Source organism: Neofelis nebulosa, chromosome 3 (genome assembly GCF_028018385.1).
Source record: "Neofelis nebulosa isolate mNeoNeb1 chromosome 3, mNeoNeb1.pri, whole genome shotgun sequence".
Classification (NCBI taxonomy): Eukaryota; Metazoa; Chordata; class Mammalia; order Carnivora; family Felidae; genus Neofelis; species Neofelis nebulosa.
The window spans coordinates 51,551,102-51,577,053 of NC_080784.1; the positions used below are offsets into that span (position 1 = coordinate 51,551,102).

The 25,952-nt window shown below is 37.2% G+C and overlaps 1 protein-coding gene across 1 annotated transcript in view; it reads right to left on the bottom strand.

Moving 5' to 3' along the window:
• The window catches only part of INTS9 (integrator complex subunit 9), a 102,545-nt gene extending 76,802 nt beyond the window's left edge, over positions 1-25,743 (bottom strand). The window contains exon 1 of the mRNA XM_058720793.1: positions 25,505-25,743. Coding sequence (XP_058576776.1) covers positions 25,505-25,513 — 9 coding nt within the window. The 5' untranslated portion in view covers positions 25,514-25,743. The remainder of the gene's footprint in view (positions 1-25,504) is intronic.
• Between the last annotated feature and the right edge of the window lie 209 nt (positions 25,744-25,952).

Consider the following 25,952-nt stretch of genomic DNA (forward strand, 5'->3'; position numbering starts at 1 on the left):
ATCAGGACTCGAATGCAGGACAGTGAGATCCAGAAAGAGTACACTTAACCACCATGGCATTTCATGTAACACAGAGAAAAAAGAATCATCAGAGATTTAAAAAAACAAGTTTTTTTTTTTTTTTTTGGCAGAGATAATGTGCTCTAAAAGGCCACAATGTGAATTGATAAGAACATAGACTGAATTTATAATCTAGTTGAGAACAAAGAAAATTAGTTAGCTGGCTAATGTAAGATAAAGCAAAGATCCCAACTAAATCACAATATTAAATTAGTCTATAATCCATCATAACAGAAATTTTCTTTTGTTGGGTGTTCTCTTCCGTTAAAAAAAAAAAGTATTAGGATTCTCTCACTGTAAAGTAGTTTTGCTCTGAAATTACTTTTCATTATCTTTAATGTAAACTATAACTTTAGGTTGAGTTAATGCCAAAATCTCTTTAATATTGTTTGGGACAACTGCACAGCACTATAAATGAACTGCTTTTTATAGGCAATTGTGTTAATGAAATAAGTTATAAATGATATCACCATTTATTTCCTTTTTCTCCTTTGTCTATTTAACTAAGTCATATATTCACTATGGATATCTATGAGCAAAGAGAAAACAGGTTTAGTTTGCTTTTCTCCCTGGCAGTGAAATAAAGAAGTGACTTTGGTTGCTTCTGATTCAAATACAATATTAAAAAAAATACTTTTAGCCAATTGATTTTTGTGTAATAGTTTTGCTTCCTGGTACAACATTAGAAAACCTATTAATATAATTCAGACATAAACGAGTATAGGAAAAAACAAATCTCAATAGATTCAGAAAATATATTTGAAAACCACAACATTGATTCTAGGCAGAAACTCCTAGCAAACTATAAATGGAAGGGTATTTCTTTAATTTGATAAAAGGTTCATAACCAAATCCTTTATCATAGTTAATGATGAAGTACACAAAACTTATAGTCAAGAACAAAACAAGGATACTCACTATGACTGCTTAAATTCAACACTATACCTGGAAATGCTATATAATGCAATAAGACAAGAAAACTAAAAAAGATGATTAGAAATAGAGAAACAAAAAGTCATTGTTCCCAGTTGATATGATTAAAAGACACTCTGAAAACAAACTATTACAGCCAATAAGAGAGTTCATCAAGGTTGCTGGATACAAAAATCAAAGTACCAAAATTAATTGAGTTATTTTATTTATTTTTTATTTAAAAAAATTTTTTTAATGTTATTTTTGAGAGAGACAGAGTGTGGAGCAGGGCAGAGGCAGACAGAGAGACACACAGAATCTGAAGCAGGCTCCAGGCTCTGAGCTGTCAGCACAGAGCCCAACTTGGGGCTCGAATTCACAAACCATGAGATCATGACCTGAGCTGATGTCAGACGCCCAACCAACTGAGCCACCCAGGCACCCCTTAATTAAGCTATTACATGCCAGCAATAAACAATTAGTAAAAAGTAATAAGAGTTAAAAATTAGAATACCATTTATATGGCAAAAATTTAAATGCACCATAAAAGTAAAAAAGTGTAAAATCTTTACCAAAAAATTTTATAAAACTCTTGTCAGAGATAATATTAATTGGAAAGGAAAATAAACTTTTGCAAAAATAGCAATTCTCACTAATCTACTTTTTTATAGAGTTTAAGAATCATATCAAAGAGTCAAGGGCTAAGATTACCTAGGAAAAAACTAAAGACCAGTGATTAGTGAAGACTTAAATTTTTTGATATTACAACTTAACTATAATGTAATTAACAGTAGGATGTTGAACTGTGATAGTTAATGGACAAATGAAATAGAAATAAACAGTCCAGCAAACAGACATACATATCCAGGGGCTTGCCATATGATAAACGTGGCATTTCTAATATATAATGCTGGGGAAGTTTGCAACCCATCTGAAAAAATTTACTTCATACCATACACAAAAATCAATTCCAGAGGACTTAAATACTTAAGGTACAAAGGCAAAAAATTTAAAACTTTTAGTGAAAAATAAAAAGAGGGTAAGTTCTTTACTACCCTAGGGTAGTGGAGACTTTCTTTAGAGACAAAAAAGTACAAATAAGACAAAGATTAAGAAACCTGACTACAGTACTTTAAAATGAAATCTTCAGGGCGCCTGGGTGGCTCAGAAGGTTAAGTGTCCAACTTTAGCTCAGGTCATGATCTCGTGGTCTGTGAGTTTGAGTCCTGCATCAGAATCTGTGCTGACAGCCCAGAGCCTGGAGCCTGCTTCAGATTCTGTTTCCATCGCTCTCTGCCCCTCCCCCGCTCTCGCTTGCTCTCTTTCTCTCTCAAAAATAGACATTAAAAAATTAATAAAGTAAAATGAAAATCTTCAAAAGACACCAGTAACAGAGTGAAAACACAAGCCAGAGATTGGGAGAGGATATTTCCCATACGTGTTAATAAAAAAGCACTAATAAAGTTATTAGTAACTAATAAGTTATTGCTAATAACTTCACTAGTGCTTTTTATTTGTAACCTATTCAGTATAAAAAATTCATATAAATCAACAAAAAAAGATTTAAAAACCCAATAGAAATGAGGAAGCAAGAGTGGGCAATAAATGTAGATATAAAAAGCTCAAAATCACTAGAATCAGGGAAATGCAAAATAAGATGATAATGAGCAAATGGACTAATGATGCTAAGTACTGAAGAGAATATAGTAAAAATGGAGTATAAATTGGTGTAACTCTCAAGAATTTGGCAATACTAATAATATTGAATACATACTTTAAATATACTAAGCTAATAAAGGCATGTATAGGTATGATGCACATCAGCTTGAGGAAAGTAGTAAGGGAGGAAAAGCAAAGGTTGGTGATTTTAACCTTAGATATAACTATGTCTTTAAAAAGGGGGTAAGGGGAGCAAGGAGATCTGGTTTTTTAAAAAAACGCAAACTATTTACAACTATTTAATATTAGTAACAAGTGCTAAGGTGTCTTTTCTGTATTGTTATCAGAAACTTCCGCAGACATCAGAATTATTTAATTATACCTTTCCTACCATTGTCAAAATCTGTAGTGCTGTTTTCCTTATGACAAAAGTCTCATGGTACAAGATATGGCCTTGGGCAGGGGGAAAGGAAAGAAATAAAGATAACTCCCAGAATTTTAGCCTAAAATTTTGAGATTATGTTAGTACCTTCAGTGAACTCCTTGATGCTTCCCAGTCTTATGAAGTTTAGTAAAACACTTCCCTAACAAGATTTGGCAAGGCTTTATAATTTTACAAGAAGTTTTTCAAGTGATGTTGAGCGTTATTTAATTACCAGAAATGTTATATTAATATGATGGCTATATTTATAAGATATACATATTCATAAAAATACACAGTAATGCTGACACTTGAAAAGGAATTCTAAAAATAAAATTAGACCACAGCTCAGAAAGGAGTAGCAACTGGAAACTTCATTGTATGAATTACCTTCACAAACATTAAGAATTGCTGACAAATATTTTCTATCCAGTATTTAATTAGTCCTTTCCCAACAACTGAATAAATGTTATTGATACTAACTTAACTGTCAAGGCCCAAGATCACACAATTAATAACAGACTGAATTTGCACTCAAACCAGCACAAGTTCTAACTGCTTTCTCTTAAATCTTTCCACTAATATACTAGTAGGAAACCTATGATAGTGTACTATATTAAGAGCAACATATTTAATATGGATAGGAAAAAAACTTAAGAATCTTAGAAACAAAAGTGACTATAATTTGTTCTAGTCATCTTTTCCCTCAATATTGCTTTCCTGTTGTACCACTAACCCCTGCTAGCTTACTTCTAAGGCAGACAGTTTGGGATTAAGACTACTGACTTACTGACTACTAATTAAGACTACTGACACTGTCATTTCTATATCCCTGAGAAGTTGTATCCTAGTGCATTTTAACATTAAAAAATATATTTCCTAATGATAAAATCTACAGATTTAAAAAAAAAAAAATTTAATTCTTTTTCCCAGCCTTGCTTATGTTCATTGGACTCTTAGCTTCCATAAAAATCATAAAATATTGAGGTTAAAGGGGCCTTTAAACTTGGAATGGATCGGGGCGCCTGGGTGGCGCAGTCGGTTAAGCGTCCGACTTCAGCCAGGTCACGATCTCGCGGTCCGTGAGTTCGAGCCCCGCATCAGGCTCTGGGCTGATGGCTCGGAGCCTGGAGCCTGTTTCCGATTCTGTGTCTCCCTCTCTCTCTGCCCCTCCCCCGTTCATGCTCTGTCTCTCTCTGTCCCAAAAATAAATAAAAAATGTTGAAAAAAAAAATTTAAAAAAAAAAAAAAATAAACTTGGAATGGATCATAGAACTAAATGTAAGAGCTAAAACAATAAAAACTTCTGGGAAGTACATGCAATATAAATACAATACACGCTACATACATAATTTTTAATTTTCTAGTAGGTAAATTAAGAAAGTAAAAGGAACAGGTGAAATTAATTTTAGTACTATATTTCATTTAACCCAATATATCTAAATTTTCAACATAGAATTGATATAAAATATTAATGAGACATTTTTACATTACTTTACGGTACCAAGTCTCCAAAATCTAGTGTTAACATTATACTTGCAGCATATTTCAATTCAGATGATAAATTTTCATCTGAAAGACTTAGTATGTATTGAGATTTCATAAAACTTACAGTTGAAAAAGTAGATCCACATACTCAAGTTCTTTCAAACATACTTAAAATTTTCTCAATAATTGAATTATCAGCTTTTATTAAAAATTTTTTTTTAACATTTATTCGTTTTTGAGAGAGAGAGAGAGAGAGAGACACAGACAGACAGAGTGTGTGCAGGGGAGGGATAGAGAGAGAGGGAGACACAGAATCTGAAGCAGGCTCCAGGCTCTGAGCTGTCAGCACAGAGCCTGATGGGGGGATTGAACCCACGAACCGGGATATTATGACCTGAGCCGAAGTCATCCAACTGAGCCGAAGCTCAACTGATTGAGCTACCTATGTGCCCCGAGTATCAGCCTTTAAAGTTTAATTAAAATACATTTTAAATTTCAGTTCCTTAGTCATAATAGCAACTTTGTGTTTAATAGCCATATACCGCTGGTGGATACTCTACTGGACAGGGCGACTCTAGTAAAACAGAGGAAAATGTGCTTTACGTTTGTGCTTTACGTTAGCCAAAAATTTTAGATTAGACACAGAACAAGAACCATAACAGAAAATCTATAAATTGAACTTAATTGAAACTTGAAACTTTAGTTCTTCAAAAGACACTCTTCAGAAAATGTAAGATAACTCAGACTGGGAGAATATACTTGCAAAACACGTATCTCATAAAGAACTTGAAAGCAGAAAATAAAATAAAATAAAATAAAATCCTTACAACTTCAAATCTTTTCAAATGAAAAGATGCTCAATATTAGTCCTTAGAGAAATACAAATTAAAACCACAATAGGATACCACTACACTTTTACTACAAGGGTCAAAGTGAAAGACTGACCAGAGCTGGCAAGGAGGCTGAGCAACTCGAAATTTCATATACTACAAGCATAATGTTTTTGAGATTCATCCTTCTTGTTGCTCTCAGCAGGTCATTCCCTTTTATTGCTAAAAAGTATTCCAATGTATGGATGTACCAGAATTGGCTGATGCATTCACAAGCTGATGGACATTTGGGTTGCTGTTCCAGTTTTTGCCAAGTATTAATAAAGCAGTTATAAGACATTTACATTATAGGTTTTTGTAGGGGCATATAATTTCATTTCTCTTGGGTAAATACTTAATAGTGACATTTCTGGGTTAAATGTTTAACTTTATAAGAAACTACCAAACTGTTTTCCAAAGTAGAAATTTATTTTTAGCTTAAAAAAAAAAATCAGTCAGATTTTATTGCTGGGCTGTGATTAGTTCTAGGCATAAAGTATTAGTTTTTAACTTTGCCTCTAATTTGTTATTCTCAAATTTCTTTACCTGATGAATGAGACTTAATTAGATTATTTCTAACCTCTCTCTTAACACAAAAATGTTCCTTTTCATCATTCCATCATTTCCCTGGGTGGACTGCACCCTCACTCTTTTATATAACCTGTCATCAAGATGTGTTTATACCACTGTGTTGTTTACAATTGACTTTCTGAAAACATAATACACAATTTATAAGATCATCTAGTCCAAATACCTCTTTGAAAAATGAGGAACCTAGCTCTTAACAGGGCTTGTGAACTTTCTTTGAACCAACACCCCTGAGTGTACATACACTTGTTGCCATGGATAGTTACAGCTCACTAGGAGATACTCTATGCCCCAATAGAGATGTATAAGATTCTTAGTGCCGCAGGGAAAGAGAGCACACTCTATTGAGAATCTCCACCTTGTACCACACCATCCTGAGTTAAAAATGGTTACCGCTGAGCCAAATTTGCCTAATTTGGAACTATTACCCCTGCTAAGGATTTTTGGCAAGGCTCTCCAACACTCAGAGATTTCTATAAATACAGCTCAATTTTATTTGGTAATCTTGCACTTTCTTTCGCTTTCCATCTTGATTCTATCTTGCAGGAGAGCTGTTAAATGTGCCAATCATACTCACTGTTAAGCTGACTACACAGCTGGATAGAGGGATAATTTTCCATTTGAGCAGAGAATCTGCAGCATGCATGGTGAACACAGTGAAGCCACTTTCTGGTTGGAGAGTGGCTAGATAACACACACAGCTGGGGAATTGACACTTATGGCTGCTCCTTCATGCTTATCCTCTTCTCTGACTTGACTCTTCAGTAAATGCGTAAAGCAGCGGAGAGTGGTCATAGAAAGAAAACAGCCCAACTTAAGTTCAGGAAGGGTGGGAATGTTGGCAGTCAATATTAAAGAGAGAGGGAAAATAGGCAGGAGTTGGCTTGGGAGCAAACATCATTGGCTGGCTGGTACCAGAACTTTAAAAATGTTACAAAGTAATTAGAGTTGATGGTAAAGAAATTCACAGAGCTACGCATATGACCTCATTTATGTAAATATATAGATGTAATTAAAAAAGACTGAGCGCATATACCAAACTGGTAAAAGTGGTTACTGCAGGGGAGAGGGTGGTTGACAATACTGCAACTTTCACTTTCTACTTTAGTTACTTCTTATACACTCTTGAGTTCTTTTTAAATTTTTATTTTTGGTGTTTATTTGTGAGAGAGAGAGAGAGAGAGAGAGAGAGAGACAGAGTGCGAGTGGGGGAGGGGCAGAGAGAGAGGGAGACACAGAACCTGAGACAGGCTCCAGGCTCTGAGCTGTCAGCAGAGCCTGACACAGGGCTCAAACCCATAAACTGTGACATCATGACCAGAGCTGAAGTTGGCCACCCAGGTGCCCCTTGAATTCTTTTTAAAACCAGATTTCAACCAGATTTTTGGGGGGATGGGGGGAAGAACCAAGACATTTTTTTTTTCTCTTTGGGAATACAGAGCAATTACCACAGAAGTTTCTATTAGAGACAACATTTTAAAAGGTTGACAGCAAACAGGTAACAGCATTTAGAGGAAAGGAAATAAGAAATATGGGATATAAAGATAAGGTTAGAAATAGTTAATGATAATAATAAATTAAAAAAATAAGTACTACTCTAACCTAATCTCTCACACTATGGATATATCTACACTTCAAAGCAAAAGCTGTGGTCCACAACCACCAAAAAGAAACTGCGTTAAAGATCATACACAACAGGCCTACATGATGCTTCTGTTCCATAATGTTTGTTTTATTTGAGATTGCTTCTCAGGTGTTTAATGAACATTATTAACCCAGCATGTCCTATAAGAACAAAAGTAGCAAGGGTGATAAAAGTGCTAGTAAAAAGCAACATATGAATATGATGGATAAAAGTAAAGATACCATTAAAAAGGGAGAGAGAGATATGGAAACTACAAGTATTATTTATGGGATGAGTAATTTAGAAGCAGAGGCAAGTTAAGGACAATAGAATTTATACGAGTTGCTGAAAATCCACAGCAATGACAATGGGTGAGAAAAAAGGAAAAGGGTTAATAAAATGGTACACCAGTAAGTGGCTAAGAAGATCAGCATCAACAAGGAGAATCATTATTTGTTTAACATTAATTCAAGAGTAAGCTAGTTTATTCTAGTCATGTTATGTTGGGATGAGAACTGAGTGTTGTATGTAAGCGATGAACCATGGGAATCTATCCCCAAAACCAAGAGCACACTGTATACACTGTATGTTAGCCAATTTGACAATAAATTACATTAAAAAAAAATAAATAAAAATAAAAACGTTGTACACTCCCCCAACCCAAACCACAGATAATGCATTGGTTCAAACTTCAGTGTCCAGACAAATGTGGACATCAAAGTCAACTGTGAAGGAGAGGGCACAGATACCATGGTCACTAGGGAGTTCCCTGTGGCACGTGGGTAGGTAACTGGCAAGAGGTGTTACCTAACTGAACAGACTTTCAATGCTGACAAAACTGTGCTGTTTAGTGGGAAGGTGTCAGGTATAATTAGGGGACAAGCCCCTTTTAGTCCTTTAGATTTTCAAAGAAATGGATTTAAAAACTGCTTTTGATTAAGTGAAGAAGTTTATAAAAACAGCTACCATTTATTGAACACTTTATGCTGGGTCCCTCACATGCATTTATGTCTGGACAAAAATCAGGCAATCAGCAATGTTTTGGGGTCTAGAAAAGGCTTTTCAACCAAAAAATTTCCTACTAATCACACCAGTTAACATGTCAGGGATCAGAGTAAAGGAAAGGGTTTTGGGGACACCTGGGTAGCTTAGTCAGTTAAGCCTTTGACTCTTGATTTCGGCTTAGGTCCTGATCTCATAGTTCATGAATTTGAGCCCTGTGTCAGGCTCCGTGCTGGCAGTGCAGAGCTTGCTTGAGATTCTCTGTCTCCCCCTCTCTCTGCCCCTCCCCTGCTCCTTCTCTCTCTCAAAAGAAAGACATTAAAAAAAAAGTTTTCATTTGCCTGTACCATCTGGGTCCTTCGGAGAGAATAGAAGAGGCAGCTTCTTTTACTAATTAATACTGAGCCTGCAAAAATGGCAACAGGGAGACCCACACTTACTGGGGAAAGCAGTTTGATTTTGATTTTCAGTTTGTTGTAGTTGATAAAGTATTTCTTTAAAAATCTTTGTATGGAATACTAGAGAGAGATTCTAAAACTTTAGGGAAATATTTGATATAATCTTGGGGTGGAAAAGGACTTTTAAGTGTCATCCTAAAGCCATGATCCTGAAGAAAATAATAAAAGATGTGTTTATTTATGTGAGAAACAAAACAAGGCAAAAAAAGAAAGAAAGATATACTGGCAAAAACTATAAAACCAGGAATTGATATCCTTAATATATAAAGAACTCTAATAACTGAGAAAAAGACAAAGATTCCAAGAGAAAAATGAGCCAAAATCAGAAACAGGCAATTTGCAAACGAAGGCCAACAAAATACTGAAATCACAAAACACCAAAAACAAATGCAAAGCTGATCAACCTACAAGTAATGGAAGTGTAGATTAAAACTACAGAGAGGAAATGGTTTGTCCAAACACTCACATAAAGAAACTAATCACGACGACGTGGGGAAATGGAAACTCAATTATTCCTGGTAGGTGAAAATGAAAGGACTTCTGAAAAGCAGAATTGAATCAAAATTTAAAATGTGCATGTGTAGTCCTTGACCTTGCGATTTTACTTAAGGAATTTACTTACAGTAAGACAAAAACCAGGTGGGTGCAAAAAAAAAAAAAAAAAAAAGGCAAATAAAAATATGTTCTCTTCAGCATTGTGCAGGATAATAGGGGATGGAAACCAAAATATTCAACAGCAGACTAAATTCACATAATGCAATACTATAAAATGCTCCAAATGAGCGATATACATATTTAAGATGGAAATGCTTGTGACACTATTGTCCCATTATCTGTATCTCCTTCTGTCTTTTTTTTTTAATTTTTTTTTTTTAACGTTTATTTATTTTTGAGACAGAGAGAGACAGAGCATGAACGGGGGAGGGTCAGAGAGAGGGAAACACAGAATCCGAAACAGGCTCTAGGCTCTGAGCTGTCAGCACAGAGCCCGACGCGGGGCTCAAACTCACAGACAGCGAGATCATGGCCCGAGCCGAAGTCAGACACTCAACTGACTGAGCCACCCAGGCACCCCATCTCCTTCTGTCCTTTTAAAGGAGAAACCCAAATCTCAGCTGGAATTATGGCCACCTGGAATAAAGGCTATTTCCTAGCTAGTCTCTCTTGCAACTAGATTAGCAATGTAAATCCTGGTCAAAAAGATAGATCAAAGTGGAATATGCAACTCTGAGAAACTAACAAAGGGAAGGTGCATGTCTTTCTTTGCCTCTTCCTCCTTCCGCGAAATAAGGACTTGATGGCCTTAGATGAAAAAGTCACACTGGATCACAAAGAGTAAGCCACATATTGAAGATGGTGGCAATAAGGTGTCTAAGGATGATGGACCTGTTATATCAGCTCTGGACTATTTACCCTCAGACGTCATTATGTAAGAGAGAAACAAACATCAACCCTATTTAAGCCATGATTATTTCAGGCTTCCTATCATTCAGAGTGGAATCTAATCCTAAGAGATTTATAACTTTAGAGTTACTGATATAGAAGGATATCAGTGCACACATCCACCACAGATTACCTGCCAAAATGTTAAACGGTGATTACTCTAAGCAGTGAGATTACAGGTGATTTTTGTTTCCTCCTTTATATCTTTCAATCATATTATGAAAAAAAAAATTATGTATTGATTCTACAATAGTTATTTTTATTTTCAGAAAAGCATTCTAAAAATTCGAGTGAATTAAAAACCAAGTTTTATTTAGTCCCTCTGCAGAACTCTGATAATTCAGATTGATTTCTTTTTAAAAGAAACCATGTTGTGTTTGCCCGACAGTCTCCCACTGAATTGCAGTGGCTTGCCAAGCCCAGAAATAGGTTTTACCAGGCTGAATTTCTCAGGGTTCCTTCAAGAACCCTACAAAGAGATGGTAATCTCACAGGCAGCTTGCCAGTCCTCTACAAATTGCTCTTTATCATGGCGGGGGGGGGGGGGGGGGGGGCATAGGTTAGCCAACAAGTCAACAATTTCATCCTCCAAAACTTTCAGGTCAACAATGTTGAGTTAAAGAGGCCAGACATAAATGAGAACACACATGAATGCATAACTAGATAAAAATTCATCAAACTAGAAGCACACTTGAAATTTATGCTAGTTTAAATGTACGAAAATTATATTTAAAAAAATCCAAGGACAGCATCACACTTTCTAGTGATTTATCTATATTCAAGCTGTCAATGTAACCAAGAATATTCTATGCATTTATCAATTCTGTAGGAATGGGACCCTTGCCCAGCTTTTTCTCAATAGAGGTGAATGTCAAGGAATTCACTGTTTCTGTTCTCTCCTTTTTTTCCTATCTGGGTATTGTTCTTCTGTGGTGCCCATCAATATGTCCCACTGATTCTCCAAATCCCTTTCACCTTCTGATGTATTTATGAATTCTGTTATTGCTTATGAGGTCCTCGTAAAGTACTTAGAAAAATCTTGTCCTAAGTAGGGTAATTCTGACTTGTGCTTACTTTGATGCATTTGCTATCTTTCCTAATGCTTCTTGATTATATTTCACTTTTCAAAATATTTTCTGTAACTGCAATGAACCATACTTCTCTGATTTCACATTCCGAAGTTTTTAAGTGTGTAAAATATAGTTCTTCCAATTCCTTTGACCTAGATTTCCAAAGGGATAAATTAAAAACTCTAGGTGTTTAAACATTCTTACTTTAAAGCTCCAAAACTTCATTGAAATATACACACACACATATGTGTATATATATATATATATATATATATATATATATATATATATATATATATAATGTAAATATCCTTACTCTGTGACTGTCCAAACCACTAAGTCTCGTATTCAAAGCCACCACTGTGGCTTCAATCTACCTTTCTAACTTTTGTTTCTCAGAAAGTTCACCCCTGACTCCAATGGCAGTGACACAAAACTCTTCTGACATATTTGCCAGCCAGCATACCTTTCAAGGCCAACTCAGATTTTACTCTTCTAGACAACTTTGATTTTCTGGTTGCAATACATCCTTCATAACCCTAAACTTACAAACCCTACTACTGCCTTTTATCAAAGTCTGTTACTAAAACTACATACACTCTCACATACGTACACAGTATACATATACATAGTATACTGTATAAATATACTGTATCCATGGTTTGTTAAATAGTGAGTTATTGATAGTAGGATCTCTTACTCATCTTTAGTATGTCCCATGACATCAAGGAGGTTTTGTATGTGATAGGCATTTAGTAGCATTTGTTGGATTGTACAGCCAAACAAAGGATTTTTGTTACTGCTTCTCTTTTCTGTTAATTTTAACTATCACATAGCCATTCATCAACAGTTTCTTCCTACTGGATCTACAGAGCTTGAATCAAACGCAGCTTAAAATAAATAAGCCCCTGCCTAGGGCTCTGAACCCTTTTGTTTCTACAGAGATTTTTTTTTGTTGTTGGTGGTGGGGTAATTATGTTTATTTTAACAGACCAATTTGTTTACATTTCTTGCCTTTATCAGGCCTGTCTCTTAAGTACAGAGAGAGAAACTATTTCTGGCTGTTCTGTTTTCTAAGGAAACCCTGCAATTTTCTCTTAAGGTCACAGAAGTCTTTTACTTCTGTGAATCTGCTATACACCACCCAAGACTTTAAGTTCTAAAAACCATTGTTTTCTCAAAAGTCTGGAAATGGCTTGCAAGATATAATTAGCTGACTAGAACAAACAATACCCTACAACACAAATAGATCTTCCCCTTAAAAAATAACTTATTGTTGGTCTATGTGAAAGAATCTCACTTTCTTAGTGACTAGAAAATTCTAGAGCAAGAAAGTAGCTAGTAACAGCATGTAAATTAAAATATACAAAAATTTCAAGCCAAAAGTTGATCTAATAGTGACATGTCGAATTAAAGCAGCATATCCATTGGTGTCAGAAATAGAACAGAGAGGCCTACCACTACCACTCCTGTTCCAAACTATCCTGCAAGTATAAGCCAATGTCATTACACCACAGGAAAACAATGAGTTTAAAAAGATTCTCTGCTATGGGGCGCCTGGGCAGCTCAGTCTTAGGTTAAGCATCCGACTTCGGCTCAGGTCATGATTTCACGAGTCCCGTGTCGGGCTCTGTGCTGACAGCTCAGAGCCTGGAGCCTGCTTTGGATTCTGTGTCTCCCTCTTTCTCTGACCCTCCCCATTCATGCTCTGTCTCTGTCTCAAAAATAAATAAACATTAAAAAAAAAAATAAAAAGAAAAAAGATTCTCTGCAAAGTTATACACCTGGAAGACCCATAAGAATTAGTTGGAAAAACTACTAAAAATTAAAACAATTCAACAAGGGGCTGTAGAGAGAATACAAGAAAGAAATACCCATCTTATATGTAAACTATGTAGGAAAAGATTCCAATTACAGTAACAACAAAAAAAGATGTTTAAGATTTAAAGGAAAGCACATTTGTTCTTAGACTCAATTATATGTTGAAAGAAATAAGTCACTTCTCTCCTTACATTTTATAAATTTAACCCGGTTCCAATAAAAATAGAAATATTTTAGTGGGAACTAATAATTTTAATTTTATATGACATCTAAAATTCTAAATTTTATACAAAAAATAAATGTTTGACAGCAGTCTGGAAAATTCTAAAGTGAAGAGCAATGAGTGGGAGCAAGTACTATAAGATATTAAAATACATTCTAAAACTACAAAAGATGAAATAGTTTAAGTACTGTAAAATTAATAGATCAAGTGGGATAAAAGAGTTGAGAAGGAAATAGAAACATAGATGCTTTTGTAAACACATAGAAGTATGTTCTACATCTTACACCTAGGAGGAAAAAAATTTTTAAAGTCTAATGACACACTATTTTTTCACTTTTCAGTGAGAAAAATATAAGACAGTGTGATGGTTACATTGCAGTGGTACACCGGGCTATGCTGCTGGAGAGTGTAATCTGATAGGTCTCTATGGGGGCATTTTGGCAATAAAATGAAATAAAAAATGCACATACCCTTTGAAACACCCATTTCACCCAGAAATGTATCCTACATACATCTAGAGATGCTCACAAAGGAGATCATCCTGCAACATGATTTCTAATTGCAAAAGATTGGAAACAATGAAATGCTCATCACTGAAGGTTTGGCCAGATAAATTATGGTATATCTAAACAATAAAAGACTACCAACTGATTTTTTTCCTAGCAATAGTATGATATATTTTTGAGATATGTTGACACTAATTTCATGTTATGTCTTATATTAGCAACAAAACCATGCCCTAAACAATGAATGATTTCAAAATCATTGTGAGGGATGTAGGTGCAGGGAGTAGAACTGTATCTTCCAGCCCAACATCCATAATTCTAAACTCAGCCTTTAGACAATGAAAATACAAAATGTCTGTTAGAAATATTTTTAAAGTATCTGAAAGGAGCACTGAAAATATTTTATTGCCTAGCATGAAAGTATTGTGAAAACAGATGACCCAAGATCTTATCGAATGCAGACTCTGACTCATTGGGTATGATTATATAGTGTTTTATAAAATGAAGCCGTGGTAGATATTGATATGAAATGATAGGTAAGATGCATTTCTAACTTAAAAAGAAAAAGGAATTCACAAAACCAGTGTGGGTGGGATCTCACTGTGTATGTAAAAAAAAATTTTTAAAAAGGATGGAAATTTTATATATGTAAGTCCACAGAATATCTCTGAAGGGTACACAAGAAACTGATCACTGAGACTGCTCGTGGGGAGGAAGACACAGATAGGAGATCTCTTCATTTTTTTTTTGTCCCTTAAACTTGTTGTACAGTTTACCCTTTTTAAAAGTTAAACAATGTACCTGTATTACCTATCTAAAAAAATACAAAAAGATGCTCAACATCACCAAACATTACGGAAATGTAAATCAAAGTCACAGCGAGAAACTAGTTCACACCCAATAGGATGGGTATTATCAAAACAACTGAAAATGACAAGTGTTGGCAAGTGGTGAAGATGTGGAGAAATTAGAACACCTGTGTCTTGCTGCTCAGAATGTAAAATGGCACAGGTGCATATGCTGTGAAAAACAAGTGTGTTCATTCCTCAAAAAGTTAAACTGAGAATTACCGTGTGATCTAGCAATTTTATTTCTGGGAATATATCCCAAAGAATTCAAACAGAGATCTGAAGAGGTATTTGTACATCCATGTTCAAAACAGTTTTATTTACAATAGCCAAAAGGTAGAAATGACCTAAGCGTACACAGACAGATGAATGGATAAACAAAATGTGTTATACACGGTTGATGGGAGTATTATTCAGCCTTGAAAAGGAAGAAAATTCTGACACATGCCACAACATGGACAAAGCTTGAAGATATTATGCTAAGTAATGTCTGGAGATCAACGGTGATGGTCACACAACAATGTGAATGTACTTAATGCAGCTGAACTGTACACTTAAAAATGGTTAAAACAGTTAATCTTATGTTGTGTATATTTGACTACAATTTCTAAAAACCGTAACACACAAAGAGAAAATCTGGAGACCTATATAGCAAGTAAAGAAAGTGAATCAGTCAATTAAAAATCTGTCCATAAAGAAAAGCCCAAATGACTTCATTGATGAATTCTATCAAACATTTAAATAAATGGTATCAATTCTTTGAGCATTCTTCTAGAATACAGAGAAGGGAACATTTCCTAACTCACTCTATGAGAACAATATTACTCTGATACCAAAACCAAAGATCTCATAAGAAAACTACTGAACAGGGGCACCTGGGTGGCTCAGTCAGTTGAGCACCTAACTTCAGCTCAGGTCATGATCTCACTGTGAGTTTGAGTCCCACATTGGGCTCACTGCTGTCAGCACAGAGCCCGCTTTGGATCCTCTGTCCCTTCCCTGCTCACTCTCTCAAAAATAAACATTTATTAAAAGCAAAAAAAAAAAAAAAAAAGAAAAGAAAAGAAAGAAAACTACAGAATATCTTTTGTGAATATACATGCAAAAATCCTCAAGAAAATACTAGCAAACCAATTCCATTAATATGTTTAAAGGATTATATATCACGACCAAATGGGAATTATACCTAGAATGAAAGACTGACTTAATATTCAACATTCAATCAGGGTAACACACCATAATAATAAAGGACAAAAACCATACAATCCTCTTGACATGTAAAGAAAAAGCATTTGGTAAAATCCAAGACCAATTCATGATAAAAATGCTCCATAAACTAAGGATAGAAGGGGACACCCTCAACCTGATCTACAAAAAAACGAAAGCTCATATCTAATCCAGTAAAGACTAAATCCCTTCCCCTTCAGACGGGGAACTGGGAAACGATTGGCAGGGATGTCTGCTCACACTGCTTCTATTCAATATTTACTGGAGGTTCTAGCCAGTGCAATCATGCAAGAAAAAGAAATGAAAATATGGAGATATTAGAAATGAAAACTCTCCACACATAATAGCCCCAAAGTGAAAACAATCCAAATGTCTATCAAATGGTTCACGGATAAACAAAATGTGGCATACTCATATAGTGGAATATTATTGAGCAACATATGCTACAACATGGGTGAACCTCAAAAACATTATGCTAAGTGAAAGAAGTCAGACACAAAAGACTGCATACTGTAGGAGTCAATTTATATGAAATAACAAGAAAGGGCAAATCTACAAGACAGAAAGTAGATAAGTGATTGTCTGAGCCTGGAGATAGTAATGGGGATTGACTGCTAATGGGCACAAGGGATCTTTTTGGAGTGACAGAAATATTCTAAAAGTGGATTTTGGCGATTATTGCATATTTCTGTAAGTTTACTAAAAGTTACTACATAGTACCCTTTAAATGCATGAATTCTGTGGTATGTAAATTATACCTCAATAAAATTGCTTTAAAAATGTAAAAAAAAAAAAGGGTAGGGGTTATAATATCTACATTACTAAAAAAATTTGTAAATGTTTATTCATTTTTTGAGAGAAAGAAAGAGAGAGCGCAAGTTGGGGAGTGGCAGAGAGGGAGGGAGACACAGAATCTGAAGCAGGCTCCAGGCTCTTAGCTGTCAGCACAGAGTCTGATGCGGGGCTCAAACCCACAAAGTGAGAGATCATGACCAGAGCTGAAGTCAGCTGCTTAACTGACTGAGCCACCCAGGTGCCCCTCCTCTACCTTATTAACACTACTGCTTGTTTACTCCTATTTCCACATGCTGGAAAAACATATGGGAAGGAAGACTTATTAAATTAGAACATCTAATTATGCCTTCCTCTATTTCACTGAAATTTAAAAAAATGCAAAAATATTGTATTTCGGAAAAGAGAATCTCTGCTTGGGCCATAAATCTGAGGAATGGATTATGCAAGACCTTTTATTATTCACCTCCTCCCACTCTTTCATAAACATGAATGATGAAAAATAAACTGTACCTTAAGGGCAAAAAGGGTGTTCGTTTTGCAACTTCTATTAAAAAAAACACGGGGCGCCTGGGTGGCGCAGTCGGTTAAGCGTCCGACTTCAGCCAGGTCACGATCTCGCGGTCCGTGAGTTCGAGCCCCGCGTCAGGCTCTGGGCTGATGGCTCGGAGCCTGGAGCCTGTTTCCGATTCTGTGTCTCCCTCTCTCTGCCCCTCCCCCGTTCATGCTCTGTCTCTCTCTGTCCAAAAATAAATAAAAAACGTTGAAAAAAAAAATTAAAAAAAACAAAAACAAAACCACTTTCTTGAATATCATCTATCTGATTATATATCCTTGAGAGAGCTAAAGTTCATTCAGTTGTGCATTCAATAAATTTAAATGTTTTAGACCTTACAGGCATTTCCTTCAGATATATGGTCAATCAGGGACAATTGAAACTTCCTGTTTTTCTCACAGTAAAGTTCCCACCACATAGTTCTTAGACTTGATCACTGAGTGTCTTGGGGTTTTCAAACTGACTCTTTTCTTCTTACAGTGTTTCTTATTTCCCTTCATCCTTTTGGTTTGCAGCGTTGCCTTTTTTCTTAATCTCTGAAAATTCTGGCCCTTTTTCTTAGCCCTTCCTGATACATCAAGTTCTAGCTTCATCTCACAGGTTATTCCTTTTCTGGGGATGATGGGGGATCTCATCTGTCATTTACACACACCTGGTCTGGTTGCCTTTCCAGCCCATTTGATCCCAAAATACTGCCATCTTAATTACTACACCCATGCACATCAGCATTTTCAAAGCAACACCAAAAATTCTTTAAAAAATTCCTTTTAAAGACTTTCATGACACCACTGTTTTATCTGAAGAAACGTGTTCCCCTTTCCGGTACATTTTCCCACATCCATACATCATTACTGTAAGGACGTTTTACTAAATATGGCTGAAGTCTAAGAGACAAGAGGGCGTGTGGATTGATGAAAGGAAGTTGCATTAGGAAGACACATAGTAAGAGTAAAGAAACAGATGGCATTGTTGGCAAGGGGGAGGAAATGCATTCTCATACGCTACTGGTACAATGGTAAACTAGCAGGCAAGTTGGCCATAATTGTTAAAATTTTAAGAAGGAATGTTCTTGGGTACAATTAAATGCATTGTTTGGCCATTACATTAAAAAAATGCTTGAGCCAGTGCCCAATGACATCTCCACATCAGGAAGTTCACCGTAATATTGTTTGAATTGCACCAGTAAGCCCACTAGACATTACCTTTCATAAAGGCAGGGAGTAAATCTGTTTTGTTCACTGCAATATACCCCATACCTTGAGCAATGCCTAGCACAGAGGAGGAAGGTGTTCAGGAATATTTGTTGAATGAATAAATGAATCATAATGGAGATCTGAGGGGTAGTTTGTGCCTGGACCTCAGTTGGTATTTAGCACGCCAGGAGCAAATTTTCCATTTGGAATACTGTATTTTACTGATTTTCAGGCCATGCTACACTCCTGGCCTTTGTCTGCCAAGTACACTCTACTGATCATCAGAGACAATGATAGCAGGATTTGAGTGCTCAAAGCAAACCAGTCACAAAACAGATGTACTACTGCAGTTATATGCAACACTAATGATGTCATGCTTACATTGAGAGCCAATATAACTATTTCAATTCAACCATTATTTTCAACTATCATTACTGAAAAAAATCTATGATTGGTACACTTTTTTTTTGCATTAAGTATAAAAGATTTATTCACAGTAATAATTATGACTTTGAAATGTCCCAAAGTAAAATATCTGTTTTTATCTCACAGCACTGCTGAACAAAGTATGTGACTTGGCCTTATGTTACACATTGCTTTTCAGTTTGAGGAAAGAAAGGAAAAACACCTATCATACCAAATACCAAGGTGGTGATAAAACATGACCCTTCTGAAGCTCAAAATGATATTACATCAAAAAGACACACGAGGGCACTCTAATCAACCAGCAAAAAGAAATAGAAAAGAGTGAAATCAGGTTGACATTTTAACAATCAATCTGAAATAGGTGAATTAATAAGCACTGGTAAAATTGTGAATGTTGGTAATTTATAGCAAGAGATTTTCTTTTTTTTTTTTTTTTTTTTAATTTTTTTTTTTCAACGTTTTTTATTTATTTTTTTTGGGACAGAGAGAGACAGAGCATGAACGGGGGAGGGGCAGAGAGAGAGGGAGACACAGAATCGGAAACAGGCTCCAGGCTCCGAGCCATCAGCCCAGAGCCTGACGCGGGGCTCGAACTCACGGACCACGAGATCGTGACCTGGCTGAAGTCGGACGCTCAACCGACTGCGCCATCCAGGCGCCCCAGCAAGAGATTTTCTATTCTTCACCCAAGTTCTAAGAAGCCTAAAGGCTTCTGCAATTCTGTAAACTGGAGAAATAAAATATCACTCTCAGATCCAAGTAAGGATTAACCACACCCATCCTAATAATTTGTTACATTGACTTTGTGGTAGAATTTGCCCCTTTCAAGTAAAGATCTTGTAGATCATCTACAATTCCAGTTGGTATTTTATCTGTCCTCCACAGGGAACAGTCCATGAATCCATTTCTCTGCTCCATCTGTTTTCCTAGGAGAAATGGTGAGTGAAAAGTTTGAGCCTTCCCCCAAATGAAATAGCACTTTGTATAAAGGAGACTAGATCACTGAAGAACATCTCCTGGCCTTCTTGAATTTTTTAATTTGTAAATACAACTATAGCATACAATTTCCTCCATCAAATTAAAAAAGTATAGCATAACAAGCATTTAAATAACCTTCCTTTCAGGGGCGCCTGGGTGGCTCAGTTGGTTGAGCTTCTGACTTCGGCCCAGGTCATGATCTCACGGTCTGTGAGTTCGAGCCCCGCGTCAGGCTCTGTGCTGACAGCTCAGAGCCTGAAGCCTACTTCAGATTCTGTGTCTCCCTCTCTCTCTGACCCTCCCCCGTTCATGTTCTGTCTCTGTCTCAAAATTTTAAAAAATAAATAAGTAACCTTCCTTTCAGAACTTGAACAAGACAGCAACAATAACTACAGAAAGCCACGGACTCTGAGGTAATCAGGCTCATTCATTCACTAAGGATTATCACTAATGTTAAAGTCACATTCAAATTTGTGCCTCAGCAAAATCCCAATAATTCCCTGTCATCAATCTTTGGGGTCAAACGTAAAAATTAAAATGGAAAGTATTAAAACTTTGAATGCCAGTATACTGTGGTTGCATAATAAATCTTTGTTGACTTAATAAACTAGAAGATTCTCTCCATGTCTGGAACTATCTATAGAAAGTATGACAGGGGCGCCTGGGTGGCTCAGTTGGTTAAGCGGCCGACTTCGGCTCGGGTCATAATCCCACGGTCTGTGAGTTCGAGCCCCTCTTCGGGCTCTGTGCTGACAGCTCAGAGCCTGGAGCCTGTTTCAGATTCTGTGTCTCCCTCTTTCTGACCCTCCCCCGTTCATGCTCTGTCTCTCCCTGTCTCAAAAATAAATAAACGTTAAAAAAAAAAAAAAAGTATGACACATGCTGCATTCTTGCACACTGCTTCTTTTATTCATTCACTTTAATCTTCATCTATTTGAATGACTAAATTCCTGGATATGATGTTCCAAACTCAATTTGTCAACGTATTCAGTATTTTTTTGTTCCACAAGGTTCTTGTTAAGGACCGTGATGAATTCCAGTTTCTATCCTTTGCTGAATTGGCCATCGGGGCATAGCTAATTATGCTCAGTTAATACTAATAACAGAACATGCTGTAAAATATCCTGATTTAGAGGATACACTTCCAATTTTCCAGTTCTTTAAAAATGATTCTGGTTAACTGAAGGTGCCAATAAAATTTTTTCATTTAAATAAAGCCACCTGAATACTGCATGATATTGTAGACAGTCATTAAGATCCTTTTGAGTTAGTATCTCTCTAGGGAGGAGATATCCAAGGATTACTTTATAATGATATCCATGGTCTTCCCTTGGGTGTGAAAAGCCACCAAGAGAGTGATGTGTAAAGTTAAGAGAACTATAAACGGTATTACAGAGGCTAAACTGAGCAGTATAAAAACTAACCTGAGCACACAACCTCATCGGTATGATCTGATATGGAGCCCTTTATATTATCAAGGAAGTTTCCTAACTTTGATTTCTTTACCTGTAATCTTTTTCAAAGATCTTAACTTAATCACATTTAAAGCTAATTTTAAAAACAGCCTTCAGGGGCACCTGGGTGGCTCAGTACATTAAGCATCAGACTCTTGATTTTGGCTCAGGTCATGATCTCACAGCTGTTAAGATCGAGCCCCACGTCAGGCTCTGTGCTGTTAGTGCAGGGATTCTCTCTTCCTATCACTTGCTCGCGTGCTCTCTCAAAATAAATAAGCTTAAAATGCACTCTGGCTTCCTTTTATCAAGAGATCACCTAACATATGCCACGCATTGTGAAAGGTGCTGGAATCCCTGCTTTCATTAGACAACAGACTCTTGAGGAAGGAATCTTGGTTCTACCACTTTTTCATCTGTGTAACTTTGAGCCACTTCACTTCCCTGAGGCTCAGACTTTTTATCTGTAAAATGGGAATACTATCACCTAGATCAAAGGAGTAAGTGGGACACCAAACAGCAAGTGCCCAGCACACAGCAAATTGCTGCTTAAACACTCCTTAATCTTTTCTTATCAACAGTCACAGATCTTGACAATCTTTCAGAAATTATTCAACTATTCAGTGGCATCATACTATGTGTCAGGCCATGGGAATATATGAGGGAGGACAGACATAAAACCAACAACTGCCACAAAAAGAACATGTGCCATGGAAGGATATAACAGGGGTGCCCAATTCAAGGAATCCTTGAAGAAGTGCTCAACCAAGACCTGACCTATATGAAGAAAGTGGGCAAGCAAAAAAGTGTTGTAGGTGATGCAACACATTTAAAGTCCCAGAGACAATGGTGAGCTGAAGGACCCGGAAGATGTGCAATACAATTGAAACCGGACAGCAAGGGAGATGAGGGCTAGACAGAAGCCTGAAAAGGTAGGCAGGGTCATATTTTGCAGGACCAAGTAAGCCAAATTAAGAATTATGAGACCTTATCCTAAGGGCAAAGGAAGCTACTGAGGGGTTTTATGGAACTCTGCAATTTAAAAAAAAAAAAAAAAAAAAAATTTTTTAACGTTTATTTATTTTTGAGACAGAGAGACACAGAGCATAAACGGGGGAGGGGCAGAGAGAGAGGGAGACACAGAATCGGAAGCAGGCTCCAGGCTCTGAGCCATCAGCCCAGAGCCCGACGCGGGGCTCGAACTCACGGACCGTGAGATCGTGACCTGAGCTGAAGTTGGACACCCAACCGACTGAGCCACCCAAGCGCCCCATGGAACTCTGCAATTTAAAATAACTTCTGGGATGCAGAGTAAAGAACAGACTGGATGGAGTTAAGATTGAATGCAGGGATGGGCACGTGGGTGGCTCAATTGGTTAAGTGTCCAACTCTTGATTTCAGCTCAGGTCATGATCTCAGGGTTTGTGGGTTCGAGTGTCAGCCACTGCGCTGACAGTGTGGAGCCTGCTTGGGATTCTCTGTCTCTGTCTCTCTCAAAAATAAACATTTGAAGAAGATAAAAGAAAAATAAAGATTGAATGCAGGGAGATCAGTTAGAAGGTATTGTTGAATTCCAAGTGTCAAGTGAAAAGAGCCAGTACAAAAGCAGTATTAGTGGGACTGGAGAGAAACAGACTTGTTCAAGAACAGACGGAGAATCAACAAGATATGGTCAGATTGTGCATGGGGAGGGTATTTTGGGAAGTCATAATCTCAAAAACATGAATGCGCTCAATAAAATATATTTCTGTGTTTCATGATATAAATGTAAACATGACTTATTATCACATTATTCCTGAAGCAGTGCACAAAGTTAAAAATTTTAGGCCATCAGATGATTTATTTCAACTTTATGGGAGACATGACCCACAAAAGAAGTCTTAGTGAGTGTCAATGGTTTAGTCAATGGTTTTGAAACCACTTTGCTATGTTGACAGTAATTCCACATTAAAGATCTTCTAACCACCAAATGAGTTTTAATATGTAACACATGGATTGAAAGTAAAGCGGGAGGGACTATAGATAGAACACTTTCTCTTCCTTTGAGGCACATTTTGGTTCTTAACAAAAAAAAATTTTTTTAGGGGCGCCTGGGTGGCTTAGTGGGTTGGGCATCTGACTTCGGTTCGGGTCATGATCTAGCAGTTCGCGACTTAGAGCCCCGAGTCCGGCTGTGTGCTGACAGCTCAGAGCCTGGAGCCCGGAGCCTGCTTGGGATTCTGTGTCTCCCTCTTCCTCTGGCCCTTCCCTGCTCGCACTCTGTCTCTCTCAAAGATTAAAAAATTACATTAAAAAAATTTTTAATCTTTATTTATTTTTGCCCCAGGCATATTTTGGTTCTTAAAGGAAAAAATAAGTTACTTTTTTCCCATGTTTTCACATTTGTAAATAAATTAAGCAGGAGGATATTATGAGCAAACCAAAGTTTATGTAAACTTGGCTTCCGATACTCAAATGAGTTTTTATGGAAAAAATTGTTTCACATTTGCATGCTTTCTCAGTAAGCACACCAAATGTGATTTATCCTTTATTGAGGACACATGGTCTGTGTTCCAACCACTTAAGTGCAATTTCTTTGCACCTGTAACCCGAGCCCTCTTCATGGAAGGCCTACTCATTTTTCCTATCAGTTTGAGTCTTGTCTATATCTCCCTCCTCTCTCCCACCCCATTATCCTTTCAATTCCCCAAACCCTGAACACGCTCTTCTTTTACCATGATCATAATGCATTATAATTTTGCCTCTTTTCTGTCTTCTTCATTAAATTACATACTTCTTGAGGGCAAGGCAGTGACCTTCAATTCTGCATTCTTACATGTTTTACACGCTGACCCAGGAACAAATTAACAGTCAAGATTTACTGATCTGTACCCTTCTCCCTACATAAACAGCTTGAAATGGAAGCAGTTTTGAAGTTAAATCTACTTTAATACTTTCTGTGACTTCTTTTCAGAAAACAACTGACACTTCACAGAGTATATGTCTATAGTATGTGTGCGTGGGTGCGCGCATACGGGCACACATGCTTTGGAAAGTATGTTCAAATAGGAAAACAAACCTTTTGTTTTTGTATAAAAATCACAGAAAGTAAAGCTTGACAATACTTGGCTGCAGGAACAGGAATTTTAAAAGGTTGAGAAACAGTATCTCACACCGAATTATGCTATTAATTCCATACAGGTATGGAATAAACTAGGCAGATTACACAATACGAGTAAAATGGCCCAAAATAAAGGTCTTGGAAGCTTTTCTGTATGCCAAGTATTTGGGTTTTGTGATACAAAGACTTCTCCAGATATACCGGCATGTTCCCTCTAACCTTGGCTCATGCAGTCCCTAGGTTGGAATGCCTTAATACTTCCTCTCAGTCCACTGTTACAGGATTTAAGACTCAAATCTTCCAAGACCACACCCTGACTTTGTCCCTCTCTGAATTCCTAGGGCAGTTAAAAGTCTATAACACAAAATTTAATAAGTGATTACCCTCTGCTCAGTATTTTCTACTCTACTCATATCTAACCAAACCCACGTGAACGGTGGGAAAAACGCTAATCAAGTGTAAGCAGCATGAAAGAAGTTAACCTATTACAACACTCACGTGGCAGCTGAGAAACAAAACCACCCTGGCTCGTAAAGCCCAACTTTAGTTTGTAGGAGAAGAAATGCGACAGAGTGAACGTCTTTAACCAAAGGGACCCGCCAATGGATGGATAAGATCTCCGGGTAGCTGGGGGTGAAGAGTGGGGGGAATAAGATTCAAACCTCCTCAACACAGCAGTTTTCCTTGGTCCACCCCACTGTCTACTTCCCTTCCCAAAGTGGAAACGACGAAGTCCAAAAGGATATGGCATCACCTTTGCCCTCTGACCTAGGAGCTGAGACTCACCAGTTTCATATTGGACTTTTGGTCGCTCAGTACCAGACACTCCACTTCTCAAACGCAGAAAGCGTCTTCCGGTTCAATCTCTGCCACTAGCCCGCCGAGAGCATCGCGGGACATGCAGTTCTTTTTCTCTACGCCCCCTTCCCGGGGCATGATGGGAAATGTAGTCCTCTCTCCGTGCATCATGGGAATTGTGGTCATCTTTCTTTTTCGTCCCATTCCTCTCCAACACCTCCCTCGGTCAGCTCAAATTCATCCCCGCCGCCAATTCATCCTCTCTCTGCACCCCAGCATGATATCATGCCCCCTAGCCCGGCCTGGGACCCATGGTATTCTGGGATGTGTAGTCCCCATGGCTCTGGCCGCCCCTTTCCCCTCCTCCCTGTGGGAAGGCAGATGGGCGCGGGACTTGCCGGGATCTGTAGTTCCCTGGGGCCTCTGGATGCCAAGT